General features: G+C 47.1%; 1 protein-coding gene across 1 annotated transcript in view; it reads right to left on the reverse strand.

The window, feature by feature from the left end:
- Positions 1-2681: 2681 nt before the first annotated feature.
- ARHGAP31 (Rho GTPase activating protein 31) overlaps positions 2682-14975 on the reverse strand; it is a 60091-nt gene continuing 47797 nt past the window's right edge. Inside the window, exons 9-12 of the mRNA XM_050904994.1 lie at positions 12501-12560; positions 11208-11834; positions 10560-10873; positions 2682-9666 (exon numbers count right to left, since the gene is read on the reverse strand). Of these exons, the coding sequence (XP_050760951.1) occupies positions 7198-9666; positions 10560-10873; positions 11208-11834; positions 12501-12560 (3470 nt within the window). The 3' untranslated portion in view covers positions 2682-7197. The remainder of the gene's footprint in view (positions 9667-10559; positions 10874-11207; positions 11835-12500; positions 12561-14975) is intronic.

Here is a 14975-nt window from a genome sequence, read left to right on the forward strand (position 1 = left end):
TTGCAAATAAGACATGAGAAAATAGCTACCCTTTTTTATTACAGAGTGAACCAAACGTTATTGTTTCAACACTCATGCTCTAGCTAACATTTGGGGGCACCAGGACTTAGCCAGGTCTGAGCTTCGCAGCTCCCATTCATTTCTAATCCTTAACTCTGAAACTGTTCATCCTTTACCCTTGTGGTGAGACATGTTCTTTGAAAAGTTTATCCTGCTCAGACGGAAAATGAACTCAGAGATCTCACTGCCTTTCTCCATCTTGGCCATTATGATCCTGTTCTTTTTGCTGTTGTTGACGCCTTGTGCCAGCTTGGCCTAAGTCTCCCCCACTGGGCTAAATTTCCTTCCATGCACTGCCTGCCTTCCCTTTGCTGCCAGCTGACCTTTAGCTCCATCCAGTGGGATACCAGCTAGACGTGTCCTGTGTCCCGCAGCTGCTGGGCTCCTGTGTTGCAAGGAGAATGCATGAGACACCGGTATCAAGCACTCTTTGGCGCTGGGTTAGATTGTTTCCTGGTTAACAGCCAGTTTGGGAACTTGCTTAATCCTATTTTGGTTTAGCTGAAAGTATCCAGGATGTTATAGCTGGTGCTTCCAATACAACCTACACAGATGTTTGTCCTGAGTCAGACTTTCAAACTCATAGTGATGGCAAAGCAGGCAAAAGGAATTGGCTGAAACTATGTTCAAGAACTTCCACTTGTTTAAGCACCCTGATTTAGGGCACAGTGCTGAGTGGAGCATGAGTAGGTCTGCAGTGTGCCTTTTGCTTGATTTTCATAACCATGGGAATGCTGGGGGGCAGTCTGAGATTCTCCTATTGTCTTATGGCTAAGTCCTTGATAGACTCTGTGGCAAAAAGAATACAAAAATACTGTTTCTCGTAGAGCACTAATAATTGGCTATGGCTAACAACAATTACAGAGGTCAACAGACATGGTTTTCTCTCCCACTTTGTGTGCCAGTTGCCATGGTAAGCAGGAAGCACAACTCAGGCATTTTCCTAAAGGGAAACTGAAGTCATGAAGGACGTAGGAAAGGGAGTCAAGCCCTGAATTCAGCGGCTGAGTAGGAAAAAAAAGTATTTCGTTTAACCTAATGATTCATCTGGGTTTTAGTGAGAACAAAGAGCAGGCTGAACTGCAGGTATGCCCACTGAGGCTACAACCACAAGAACCCCTCTCTTTCCCCCCCCGCCAGGGTAGAATAACGGACAGATACTAATAATATTCACTTCCACGCTACAGCTCAGAGATCGGATCAATGAGGGCACTGCAAGAATCCAGAGAACCAGGAAACTTAATTCATAATTTTTTTAAGTTCTTGCTTGTCCTTTACAAATCAACAGAAGTGCATATACAATGCACCAAAGGCTTCATAGTAACTTCTCTTGTTCCAGCTTGGCTTCCCCTCTACAAGCATTGGGATCCCAAAGTATTTCTGTACTCTGCTCTGCATTGCTCTACATTATCACAGGCAAGGCAGAATTCTGCAGGAGATGTGCTAAATGGGAGGACGTGGTTGTGCATCACTGAAACTTCAGCCTGGAAGAACTAAAAATGGTAAGAAAAAAGATGAATTTTACCCTTGTAAATTTTAAAGCATTTCAGATAATGGTAATTCTACAGAAGTCTCCAAGCCCTCACTTCATTTTCAGAGCTGCAGAGCAGCTTCAGCCTTCATACCCTCCAATCAGAAAAGCGTGTGATCAGGCCCTAACCTTTATTCCCATAGTCAAAACCCAGACAAACACAGCTTAGTGCCCTGGCCACTCACACAACAAAAGAAGGGCTCAAACTCCATGTCAGAGGAAGACAAATGCATTTGCACTGCATTCATAAACCAAATCCAGGAAAAAGAAAATGTTTCAAAACATCACTAGGGCACAGGTCTGTTTTTATAAAAACTCCAGTTTAATCTCATGGCTGAGACCTGGCAAAACGTCTTTTTTTTGTGGCTGTTGTTTTTTTTTTCTTTTTTTAAAGCAATAAGGCACAAAGGCAGGCAAGTCCACACAGAGAACAAAGCTTAACAAAAATACAATCCATCAGAGCTAGCAGGAGAAATAATCACAAACCAGGGCCAGTGGGATGGGGACAGTCCTTTTCACAGTGTCTGACTTCCAGCCCTTCCCTTGACCTGGCAGCAAATAGTATTTCAAAGCGGACCAGTGCCTGCAAGAACAAGATCTAAGTTCTGGGCTGCTGCATGGAGCCCTCAGGAAGCACTTGCCTCCTGCCATCCTTCCTTTCCAGGGCTGTTAAAGTCCTGCTCCATCTCCAGTTGAACTCAGCGGCAAGCTTTCCATTCCTTGCTTGGAGCAGAATTAGTTATCACCAAGCCTTTACATTGATTAGGAGCAAGCAAAAGCTAAACCAAATTGGGATCAGCTACAGCTTCTCCCTGACCCCTAGAGATTTTTTTTTTTTTTGCTAGAAATGGAGAGAAGCAAAAGAGACAACTGCAAAACCTCAGCATGCCTGAAAAGTAATATATGCTCCAGGAGATTGTTTGCATTTTCAAGGACTGGGGAGAAGCTTGTGGTGGAAAGCTAAATGAGTCCTTGCACTCTGGTCTCCACTCATCTCATCCCTCGTCTCCCAGGACATGATCCGGCTCAGGAAGGCAGATTCAGGCCTTCTGCCCACCACAGATTAGCCAGAACTCATTAGCTTCTCCTCTGTGGGCAAAAAGCCAGTTGATCTCACGTCCTCAGTGCTACAAAAGTTGCAGCAGAAAACAGTTCCATGCATCAGCCCAAGTTTCACAGATGTGCAGGATTCTATTTAGGCAATTCCTTCATTTTAATTACATTTCCTTTTTAATATATTTATATAGAATGTTCTTTTATATATATATATAAAAATTTAACACAGTATTCACCACTACAGGCATTTCAGAATTCATAAAGAAAGAAAAATTACTTCGATTGCACCATTTGGACTCTGGATGAGGGAAAATGTTGCAGGGCTTTATGGATGCTCTCTAATGCAGACCTAAGTTCCTCTGAAGCTCTAAAGGTGAAAAAGGAAGTGCTTCAGTCTTTCTGAAGTGACAGCATGGGATGGACAGCCCAGAGGAATGGGGTTTATAAGGTAAAATACAACCCTCATTTCTGTTTACTCTCCCGCCAATAAGACAGCTGCCACATGAGCTAACATTATCCATGTCCCTCCTTTCCATCAGAGGATTCCCATCTTTGCCAGCCCAGCCTTTTCACTCTGAGCTACATTTAACAGAAGCTGCACAAACCCCCTGACTACATGGGAATAATAAGTGAAATTTAGTCACTTGTCTCCCGTTGGTAAAAGTCCACAAGCAACACATGCTGGTGATACCATATCATGACTGAGACTGGGGCCACCTGCAAACTTGGGAATGGCCTTTACACTCTTCACAGACTCAGGAGAATCGAAATGTACTGCAGGGTCCCTGAAATGATCCTTGCAGAGCTGCAAATGACGTGACAGTCTATTTAGGAAGGCCCTTTCCATAATGCCAAGAACAACCGACTTAGCTTTCCTGTACACAAAACTTCAAATTCTGGGCCAGACCCATCTCCCATAAATCTGATCTATCCCTCTCCATAATGCTTCACAGAAAAAAACAAACAAACCCAAAAACAAGCAAAAAAACCCAAAATCTTTTCTTAAAGTCTCTAGTGTTGCAGGGTTGTGCTGGAAGGGCAGGAGTTTGGTACCCCCAGTGTACCACTGCAAAACCCTGAACTTCAGAAGAGCTTCCAGTCTCAGGTTCAATCTGCTACTGCAGGGTGGCAGAGGACAATCTAAGGGCTCTGAAGCAAAGATGACATCACGTCTGACCCTGAAGCTAACCTCAGGAATGGCTTAGTAAAGTTGGATCTCAGGAAGCTCCAACCACACAGTCAGCACCATTCGATGGGAGATGGCTTCTGTCTTCTGGCTCTGTCCAGCTATCAAGCTCTGGTCCTTGAAGCTGACCGCGACTATCAGTATCAACATGGATCCATCATCAAGCATTACAAACTCTGCAGAAGTCTGAATCTGGAGTTGGGAATGGTGACACCTGTGCAATGGTTCACCTTGCAGCTAAGCAAGTACTCTCAGCTCTGCAGGATCTGGGGCTTTATCTCAGCACTCTTGACACAAGCCCACTTGTGACCATAAAGCTATAGTGACATGCCTGCATTAAGCCCACGTGGCTAGGCTCTTGGAAGTTTGATACATCAGCTGAAGGCTGGAGATTAAATTGTAGATAGAGATGGGATTGAGCTACAAAATAGAGATGTCATTACAGAATCTCTGCTTAATTAAAATCCAGGACCTGGATCTGAGTTCAAATTCTGAAACACTCTTAAAAAGTATATTCTGGATACAGATTTTAGTTGAGGCTGATCTTTAATATTAAAGTAAAGATTTCTAATAATTTTCTCTTGCAGGAGTTTCACCACTTATGCCAAAAGCGCTATTACTTACTGGAATGCTGTTAAGAGTTGAGACAGTGTATTATATACAAATTGCCAGACCTCATTTCTTGTTCATAGATCAGCTTATATGAGAATAAGGAGGGGAAAAAAAAAAAAAGAACAGTTTTAAGGTGCCAAGGTTTCATCAAATTTTCTTTTTCTTTTGATACATCACTTTGTGAGCTTCACTGGCTCTGTTCCAGATGCCTTGACAGTCAAAACTTCCAGGAACTGAGAGAATATAAATCTCTGTCCAAAGTAAACTATTTTGTTGATGCCAAAAAAAACTGGGCATCATTTCCACAACTTTTACTTCCTCTCATGCCTTACCACAATACCTTGTATCGCACCTTCCCAAGTCATTTGCCATTAACCCAGCCATGGTGGTTAAAGTCTTTCCCATGAGGCAGTAAAAAAGGCATTTGGGTGCCATATAAATGTAGTGCAGAGCTGTGCAAACTATGAGGAGCATGGAGGACTGGCAATCCCCTAGTTTTAATGAAAGGCTGCACAGGCATCTTATGGTCTGGGAGAAGGATAATACAATTGTCATGAAGCTGCATATTCTGAACCTGCCATCCACGGTTTGCCCAGGTAAAGCATAGGCTGACGTCTGTGAGAGAACATGGACCCGAACAAGAACTCCAGGCTCTCGTCTGGTTTAATATTCTCCCTCAACACAACTGACAGCATAGACTTAGTTCTCTGCTCTGTTCCCTCTTATATGGCGTTATGCACAAATGAGGAGTACAGTGGGGAGGATCAAAGACTGCAACTGGTGACAGTGAAAAGCTCTCTTGTTTTTTCACACTCCCTTTGGATATGGCAGGAGAAAATTCTGCTGAAGATATATTCCTTGCATTTGTGGGCCCGGAACTTCTCAAAAGTACTCTGGCATCTCTCCCCTTTAGCAATCAAAGAGTGCAGAGAAAGCACCGTACAGGCTCTGGGCCCTCCAGCCACAATGACACTAATTACGTGACACATTCAGTACAGACCAGGAGCTCATGGGTTGAGTTTGCTAACAATTTGAAAATGCCAGTACTTCAGAAAAAAAACCCTAAACATACATCTGTTGGGAAATTCTGACTGACACTCATTGTGGTGCCTATAGCACTTCCTACCAGATGCTCAGTTACTGCTTAAACTATAGCCCGTAATACCCATCCGAGGGCCTACAGACTCAGATATCTCCATGAATGATGGCCCCTGCAAGCACCATTACAGGGACAATCTCAGTGCTGGCAGCAACACCTGTGTTCCCATCTCCTCTGTTGTCACTAGTGACACTTAAACTGCAGAGACAGCACGGGCTGTACTTGACTTTGCAATCACCCACGGTCACATACCAGGCAATAGATGAGCCTGCGGTGAATGCAGAGTTAGAGGCTTTATAAAGGAAGCTTTAATTCTGTTCCCATGGCAGCTGTTGCTTATATGAACGTGTATTTGCCTGTAACAATAACGGCCCTTCATGAGAGAGTTTAATTCACTTCAAATCTCCCTCCCAGGATATTGTTCATGATCTGTTCTGCAGTCCCACAAATCTTCCTCTTTACCATACTCTTAATCAATCTGAAAGAACTGAGGGCCAGGAAGGTGACAACCAGCCATGCTCTCAAAGAAACAGTGTAAAATCACAAGGAGAGGAAGTTTAAAGGAAGAAGAAGCACCTGGGGACATGCCACACAGTGGCAACGAAAGAACAAGGGTCAAAGATATGTCAGTCAGGGTGCAAGAGGACAATAGCCCAAGGACATGCAGATCAGAAGATCCTCTTGCTTTTCGCTGCTGTTGGCAGTGTGAAGCACAGCTGGAGATAGTTGCAGAGGTGTCATCTGGCTTCAAGCAATGATGAAAATAGTTGACAGTAGCCTTTGTTACGACCATATCTTCGCTTTCATTGGTACCAGCCTGAGAAGTCTCTACTGCTGGACAGCCAGCTGCACACTCATTCCCCAGCCACACAGATCTTGTCTGTCCAAGGAAGGTGTGGCTGAGCACAACAAAACTCATGAGCGGGACTTGGAAGATTAAAAGAACAACTAGGTGTTTCCTGTCCAGCTACTCTCATTCCAGCCCTTGCACATGCTGGAAAGAGACATCTTTGATGCAAGGACAGAGCTGGAGGCAGCGCCTTCAGGTTGTACATTTGTCACTGGAACATGCTTGGGTGTCTCACACTCTGTGGGACTTGCTCATGTCAGTTTCACCTCCCTCTTCAGCTATCCCCAGCCTCCTGCACTGTTTATTTACACTGTCTAAATCAGACAACAGAGATGGATAGGCATGGTCCTTCACTGGTGGCTGGGAAACAATGGAAGGAGGTCCCAAACATCTGGACTTACCTCCTCAGCAGATGTTGTGCCCCTGCACCCTGGGCTGCAGTGCTTTGGAACAGTGTTTCCTCCCAGCCCTGTTTTCTAATTATACCAAGATTTATTTTTCCTTTTTTCCATAGGGAGGATGAGACTTTCACAGGGCTTGTTAGACAATAAGTATGAGGAAATGCAAGTTCCCTGGGACTGGCTTACAAAAAAAAGCAGACAGTGAGGGACTAGGCAGGGGTGAGAAAGGGAAGGAAAAGCAAGACAAAAAGACTATGACCCTCCATAGCAAAATGCTTCGCAGGAAACTGTAAAGGATTCGGGTCCATCTTGCACAAAATAGTTATAACAATAGCAAAATGGCAACAGAGTTGGTCTTGGACACTCCCATCCACCACGGAAAAGGAGTAAGAGAAGCAGTTACTATTCGATCTGCCTTCCACTTCGTCCATCCAGAATCACAGAGCGCCTCTGGGGCTGGTAAAAGCAGCTGGTAGAGGTCTCCAGTCTCTGGCCATTCTTGGGGATGGTCATTTTGTTCCGCAGTGTCACCCCCTCAGGCGTTGTCCGCGAAGTCTCAGACAGATCGCCACAAATGGGGCTCGAAGAGGTGGTCAGAGTGGGGCTCCTTATGGGTGATAACAACACCCTGGAGTCTGCTGAAGAGGAAGGGTGGTCCATAATTGGGAAAGGGGGACTGAAGAGAATCAGGCTCTGGGGCCTCCCGGGCCTAGATCTATAGGAAGGCTTGAGGAACCCTGATGGCCTCTCCATCTTTGAGGACTGTGGGTTATCTCCAGCTGTCTCCCCCTCAGAGGTGCGCTTTCGACGCAGAACAGGGGCATCCAGAGCGGGGTAATGACTGAATTGAGATGGCTCCAGCGGAGAGCCAAGGCTGCTGTGCCAAGGACAGGCTGAGTCCTTTTGAGCTGGGTCACTGTTTTCTTTCTCTGCTTTGGCTTTCTTCTCTGTCAGTGGGCTCTTGGGGGCCTCCAGGTGGCTCCATGCCACCCGTTGAGTCTGCCTGATGGCCTGCTTGGCTTCTGCTTCCTTCTTCTCGGCCGGTGGAGCGGCGTTCTGAGCCTGCAGGGGCTGGGGGATCTGGGTGTACTGAATCTTGGGTGGTATCACGGGCACTGCTCTAGCCTGGCACATCTTAATCATGAAGGAGGTCCTGACTGCCGACACGCTGACAGGGGCAGAGTTACGACGGCCAGTGGTGGCATGGGCCACTGCCAGGTAATCCAAGTCTAGATCCACGTGGGCATTGAAATGAGACCCCCAGGGAACGCCTTTACTGGCAGCAGGGCAGGCAGTTGGCAGGGATGGGACAGAATCACTGCTTTTTACTTCCTTCTGCCCGCACAGGAGGTTCCCAGGGGCAGAGGGCATGGACAGGCTCTCGAATGTGAAGAAATCTGGGGCTGGAAGGAGTGAATCCAAGTTGAGGGACGATGGCCTAGTCTTCACTTTGCGAGGTGTTTCTTCACCTTTGTTACCCAGCTGTGACTCAGCGGCAGAGCACAATGTTTTGGTAACAGTCTCTCCTCCCAGGGCAGTGTCCTCAGACATGGATAACTCCTCCTTTGTGTTCTTCACCTGTGAAGAACTGCCTGGGCTATTTTGGTACGGTAAAGACAGCTCAGGCTTTGAGCTCCAAGAGTTTTCTTTGCTCACATCCACTTTCTTTTCCTCTGGCTCTGAAAGAGCGACTCTGGAGGGCCCTTCTTTCTCAGCTGGTGCTTCCTCCCTGCTGAGGGCGTACCTCAGCTCCTCAGGTTTCAAAGGTTCTTCTGGAGGACTTGTGCCATTCTCATCTTGCTTAGCTTTGCCCAAACTAAAGGGGGAGATGGGTTGTGTTTTGGGCAGCTCACAAGTCACTGGCAGAATGCCACTGCATGGTTGCTGCTGGTCAGTGGCATCTATGAAAGAGAATGGAATAGTCCACAGACTCATCACTGTGTCTTTACTGTCCAGGGAGAGGCTGCGACTGAATCGTGGTCTAAGACAAAGGCCTGTCTCTGCTTTCTGGCTCTGTGGCTGAAACTCCTGTATCATCTTCTCCTGAATGTCCTTAAAGGTGGGGGAATGGAGTGGGCTTGTAACCCACTGGTGATCCTCCCATGGCTCCACAAGTTCTAAGCTCTGCACATTATCTGTCCAGGTATCTTCGTCATCCTGGTCACCAGCATCATGGGTTCTGCTAACAGCATTGCCCTCCTTCAGCTCCTGGATCCCAGCTCCACTCAGCACCTTGGAGGAGAATGTGTCCCTTTCATCAGCAGTCATTATCTCAGGCTTCTCCCTCTGAGTTTGGACTCTGGTAAGACCATCCTTTTCCCTCTGCAGCTGGCAAGTGCTATCTTTTTCTCTCCCTGACTCTGGACATGCTCCTCTGGAACACGAAAATTCATCGCTTGGGGCAACCTCATTAAATTCTGATTGACTATGAAGCTTCCAGTCCAGGGGAGGAGTAAGACATTCACTCCTGCTGTCCACCACTGGGTGGTGGTTCTTTGGAGCGGCTGTGCCCGTCGGAAGAGTACCCAGTTTGGGCAGGGCTGAAGCACAGCTCTGCTGTGCAACCACATCAGACTGGCAGTTGTGGAGGCTGTCTTGTCTTTCCATGCCGGTGGCACCAAATAAAGGTACCTCAGTTGTTATCTGTGGTGTTCTGCTTGCAGATTTCTGCTCAGACAGTGTTGGACTCTGCCCTGGGCCAGAGGAAGAACTATCTGTTTGTACTGAAGAAGAGGATTCAGAAATTAGGCGTGTCTTGGGGACAGCTGCTGGCAAGAGCAAGAGCTCCTCTTCAGGTTCAATAATTTTCAGTTCCTGCTGTATCTCTGGCCACAGTGGTTCTAGAAGGGCATTCGCAGAGTCCTCCTCAGTCTGAAAAACAGAAGAAATGCCATGACCTGACAGCTCACAACTTAGCAGTAAAAACCCCTTTGTTTTCCTCAAACAGCCCTCTTAGAATAGACAGGCTCCTGGATGAGCACACTCATGGGTGGAGAAACACAGGAACGTATACTGCTACCAGTTCAAGGAAGGAAATATGTCTATAAACAAGTGGGTTTATGGAGGAGAAGATCTGAGGTGCAGCCAAAATGAGGCCTGGACAGATGTACTGAAAGAGTGAGGTGAATGAGTAGCTGGAATGTCTCAGCCCGTTTCTCAGCTCTTCCCATTCAGGCTCGCTTGGCCTTGCCAGAAGATCTGCATTCCCAAATCACACACGAACTGGAATGAAAAATCTATTCAAGGAGCTATGCCAACAGATCTTTAAATAGCTGTCCAGAGATGAGTATCGCTGTAAGAAACTTGGTGAAAAAGCTCTGCTAGAGATACAGAGGAGGCAAAAATAATAATTTTTAAAAAAATAGTGTGTAGAGAATGGAAGAAAAAAGGACTGTTCAGGCTGTCCAGGACAAATGGCACAGCAAAAATAGAAGGGGAATTCAGAGACCATGGGTCAAAATGCTCAGACATCCGGACAGTCTCACATCTGGAGAGTCTCAGAGCAGACAGATTGTACTGACTGCAATTGTATAGTTACAGGAAAAGAAGACCAAAAGGGGACAGTAGGTAGTTGTGTAAAGGTAAATCACCACATGGTGATGTGGACAGAAGTGAAATCAGTACATGGTCAATTCTTGACCCTGCTTAGCCTAGGTCATAGACTGAGTTTTCATGACTATGGACACACAATGAGACTTTAAACAGTCTCCCAGTCACCACCATGACCTTGTCTCCCATCTTTTTTCTCATGCCTTCTTCCTTACCACATCTCTTAAGCGCAACCCTTCTTCTGTCTTAGCTGTCTCGGTCTCCTGCTGGCCACAGCTGCCTTCTGAGGAGACATCCTCTGTCTTGAGCTGTCCTTGCTCTGCCTTGTCTGCAGGGAGCAGCACCGTATGAACCTCTGAGGCTGGTGTTTGTTCCAAGGTGGGACTCTGCTCTGAGGACTGCTGGGGGCTGCTGGTGCTGCTTGTGCAGCTGCTTTGCCCACATAACGTCTCCTGATTTTCCACTGCTGGCTGTGGAGTTTCTAAGGATTCAGGTTTCCTGGCGGCCACCAGCTCCTCAGGGTGAGAGCCTGGATCAGAAATACAAATGAATGATGTAACTACTTGCGACTGAAAACATGTGCCCTGAGACAAAGCGGTGCTGTTTCAACCCAATGCCAACTAACAAAGCTAAAGAACTCCCTCCAGGCGTAACAGGACATTGCTAGGAGGCCACCCACCTCCCCAGTCTCATTACTGCAACAAGCACCAACCTGACCTGCTACCGTCAACACCCACCCTGCTACAGCTTGGTCTCTTTCCTGCCACAAGAGCAGGCTGGAGCAACCTCCATGCCACCGAGCTGCAGGGCACCTCCAGTAGCCCGACAGAGGCTCCACATCCCCCTCCTTAACACACTTTTACCTCTGGATGCTGCCGCTGGCAAGGTGGGCCCTGGCTGTTTCTCCTTCCGCTCTGGTGCCTGCTCTGTCCTCGTGTGGGTCCCTGCTTCCAGAGCAGAGGGGCTCGTGTTCTCAGCCACCAGGGAAGACAGCTCCTCTAGGCTGGAGAGGGAAAGCTTCTCCTTGGTGGGCACGCGGCAGGGGGTGCTGTTGGTGCTGATGACTGCAGATACCCGCAGGGGGACAGAGACAGCAAAAGGCTCTGAGATGTTCAGGGCTTTCCTCTGGTGACGAGGGGAGGCCTCCAAGGGAAAGAGGCTGCTTGGGAAGCCTGACTTGGCGGCTGTTTCGGAGGTGTAGAACATGCGGCCGCCTTTGGGGGAAGTCTGCTCGTTTTCAGCATCCTCTGCTGCCCGGAAGACCTTCAGCTGCTCAGGAGGTGACTTTGCCTGCGGTGTCCGGGGAGGACCTTTCTCCCCACTCAGCTCTGAGCTTCCTTTGGCCCCCATGGCAGATCCTTCCCGCTCCCACTCATTCTCTTTGCTGAGGTCATATGAGCTGCCTGTGCCTCCTGTCCGTATCTTCATCACCGGAACAAAAAACCCTCCGGTAGTCACTGTCCGTTTGAATCTGCTCTTTTCATCCTCCCCTAGAGATGGGAAGATAGGAGGAAGTCAGTGGGAAGCAAAGCACTAGCAAAGAGCCTTCCTCTGTGAGGAGCCCTCCTCAGTCCCTCCAGGGATGTGTCCTGCCCTGGTGAACACCCGTATTTCCCCAGAGAGATGGGCACAGCAGGCACTGAAGTCCTTCCAGGCTCCAGCCCTGGGCCCTCCTTCAAACTGGGCAGGCAGGGCTGGATAGGATGCCCTCCAGTGGAAATCACCTAAGACTTTTATTAGAGGCCCCTCTCAATCAGATGCAGCCAAGCCTAGGGCTAGCACGCATTGCCCACAAAGATCACAGCTCCAGGCTTTGTTGGCTTATTGCAAGCACTTTTCACTTATGAATGGGAATTTTTGTGCCCAAAATAACCAAGAGCGAAATCAAAGCAGTGCCACTGCTAATAAAGATGCAGCTAGGCACAGTGGTAACTCTCAGGTGCATGCACCGACACAAAAGACACAGAAAAGAGTTAAAAATGCATGCACATAAAGGTGGGGGCAAATGTCAGCAGCCATGGCATAGCAAACAAAGATACACAACATGGTGAAATGGGCAAAGAAACAGACCACTGCATCCATGCAAGCACAGGGGAAAGCTGAGAATGCAGAGGTGCAATCCTTCACCCTTACAGTATAGGCTATTCATGTCTCACCTTCCACTGGCAGGGAACACAGCGAGTCCATGCTCTTCGCGGGCCGAATAGTTGCTTTTTCTGTGGAAAATGAGTTTTAGAAGCAGGCTTCAGATCCTGTGGCTTTGCAGATTTCAACCCATAAAGACCAAGGGCTACATATAGATGGGCATGCCACGCAGACATCAAAGTTATTTTCCATTTCCAAGCATTCCCCCTCTGTATCCGCACCACTTGGCTTATTACCCACAACACTTGTCCACACAGCTGGGGATCTGCTAGCGCTAACAACAGCTTTGCACCTGCCGGACATGTGGAGAGCTATACTTAACCCAGCCAGTCAACACCATCATCTCCACTGTGAAGCAGTTAAGCATCCCCAAAGCTGTTATGCACCACTGCCCTCCTCGATTGAGTCAGGCTATTGGTTGTGGGGACTTTTTAACTAAACTGACATAAATGCCTTCTCACCTCTCATTTCTGATAGCAAATGTTAGGTTATTTTTACATTGCACTCCCAGGCTCTTTTGCTGGCATGAGCATACCCTGCCTCCAGCAAGCACTCCAGGAAATTTATGAGGGCAGTAAGCAACCTATTTTCCTGGTCATCCTCGCTGGACTTGCTTGTCCAGAAACAAGCTGCTGTTTGTCACCAGACACTCTACAGGTCTGTTCCTGAGAGGTTTTGGAAGCATGTTACCTGGAAGTAACATGGAAGTAGCTGTTACTGCTCTGAAAAGGGAAGATGGGGGCAATGTAGCTGGCAAGGAAGACAAGTCAGTCTCTGGCAGCCCAAAAAGGGTCCGTGGAGCTCTGGAAAATGTCTGGGAGCAAAGTTTGCTATTTACAATGTTGCACAAAGTAAGGAAGGCAGAAAGTGAGCAGGCTTGTTGGACTTCATTTGTTTATATAAATAAGGCTTCTGGGACTGACTTTCACATGAGCATAGGAGAAACTCCAGCTAGTTTTTGCATTTATATGGAGTCCTGGCTACCTTTTATGTTCATATGGCATGATGTCTTGAGCGCTGGCTCTGCTTTCCTGGAGGAACAGAATTCAAGCTGTGGAGCTTCCGTTTTATGTGACTTGCAGACTAGTGTGCATGGACACAAACTGTGTTAAAGCATGTGCTCAGTTTCAACAGCAAGTTCATCTGTTTCCTCACATTAGGCTGTAAGCAGAGAGCACACAAAAATACAACATGGTAGCGCTAAAGCACTGCTTCTCAAAAGCATTACTTCAGTGCCTAAATCTCTGTGCATGGTTGTGCATTTGTGTGTCCTGCTGGTGAAAATGTACAGCCTCCTGTCACTCAGTACTGTGCTTGAAACAAGGCTCGGCCCCCACGATCACTGGGCTCCAGTCATTCCTGGGCATCCTTGGGTTAGCACTATTTTGGGACAGAGTATTCTTTATCAAAGTGAGAAGGTGATCCCATGATCAAAATAGGATGGAGAGCTATTTTGAGGTCTGCCACGGGCACCCTATGTGAGGCCATCTGTACATGCAAAACATGGGGGAAGGCAGGGGTCCAAAAAGAGCTGGATCCGGCATTTGGCTTCATACTCACTTCTGATCCAAATACAGCCTCTCTTATATGTGGTGGTAGGCAACGTTGCCAACATCATTAACTATTTTATTTTAAGTCTTGCAATGTTTGGTAGTGCTCCTCCAAACACCAGCTCCTGGAGCCATGAGATTATCTACAAAAAATTGCACCTTCATCTTCTTTTTAAAAAGTAAATTTCTTGACTTGAAGATACTAAAAAAATCTAGGACATATAAACCTGAAACACTTCCTTATGAACTCAGGTAAAAAAGGGTATGCTTTCCTTTAAAAATTGTGATTACTTTTAAGTCAACTTCATGATTTTTAGAACTTGAGTCATCATTTCTGAATGCTGGGAATTGGCACTGCCATGTGATTTTCTAGGAAGCAGAGTGTTTAAGAGATTGCAGCTCAGGAGGGGCTAGAACTTGGGATTACAGCCAGGAGAAAAGACAACTTCTCTCTTGTAAATTCTGCAAAAGTAATAGCTTCCCTTGAAGTGCTGAGAGCCAGGAGCCATAGGAACTCCTGGCGCCTTGTTTTTCACAAAGACACTGAACACAGTTGGTTCTTTAATGCCCTTTAGTGGAAGGGCAGCCTGGAAGGACAGCCATTCACCCAGTGCCATGTAAGGAACATTAGGAGCCAAAGGCTGGCTGGGCTGGAAGAGTGGACTAATCCAAACCTACATAGCATTTCCTAGTCCCCAAGTTTGACAGTTGGGCAACAGGAGCCTGTTTATCACATACCAAAATGGAATATTTACTGTAGCTGTCTGGCGTATCCTCCTGAAAGGGTGCTTCTCACCATCACATGAAAATGAGATGTGCATGAATCCAGGCAACAAACATGACCCCATTAGACTATCTCAGGTCTAATGGTATTAGTGTCATGCGGATACAGGGTGCCCCATGCTATCAATAGTGCAGGAGAAAGCTGCAGAGAGA

The sequence above is a fragment of the Gymnogyps californianus genome, chromosome 1 (assembly GCF_018139145.2).
Source record: "Gymnogyps californianus isolate 813 chromosome 1, ASM1813914v2, whole genome shotgun sequence".
NCBI lineage: Eukaryota > Metazoa > Chordata > Aves > Accipitriformes > Cathartidae > Gymnogyps > Gymnogyps californianus.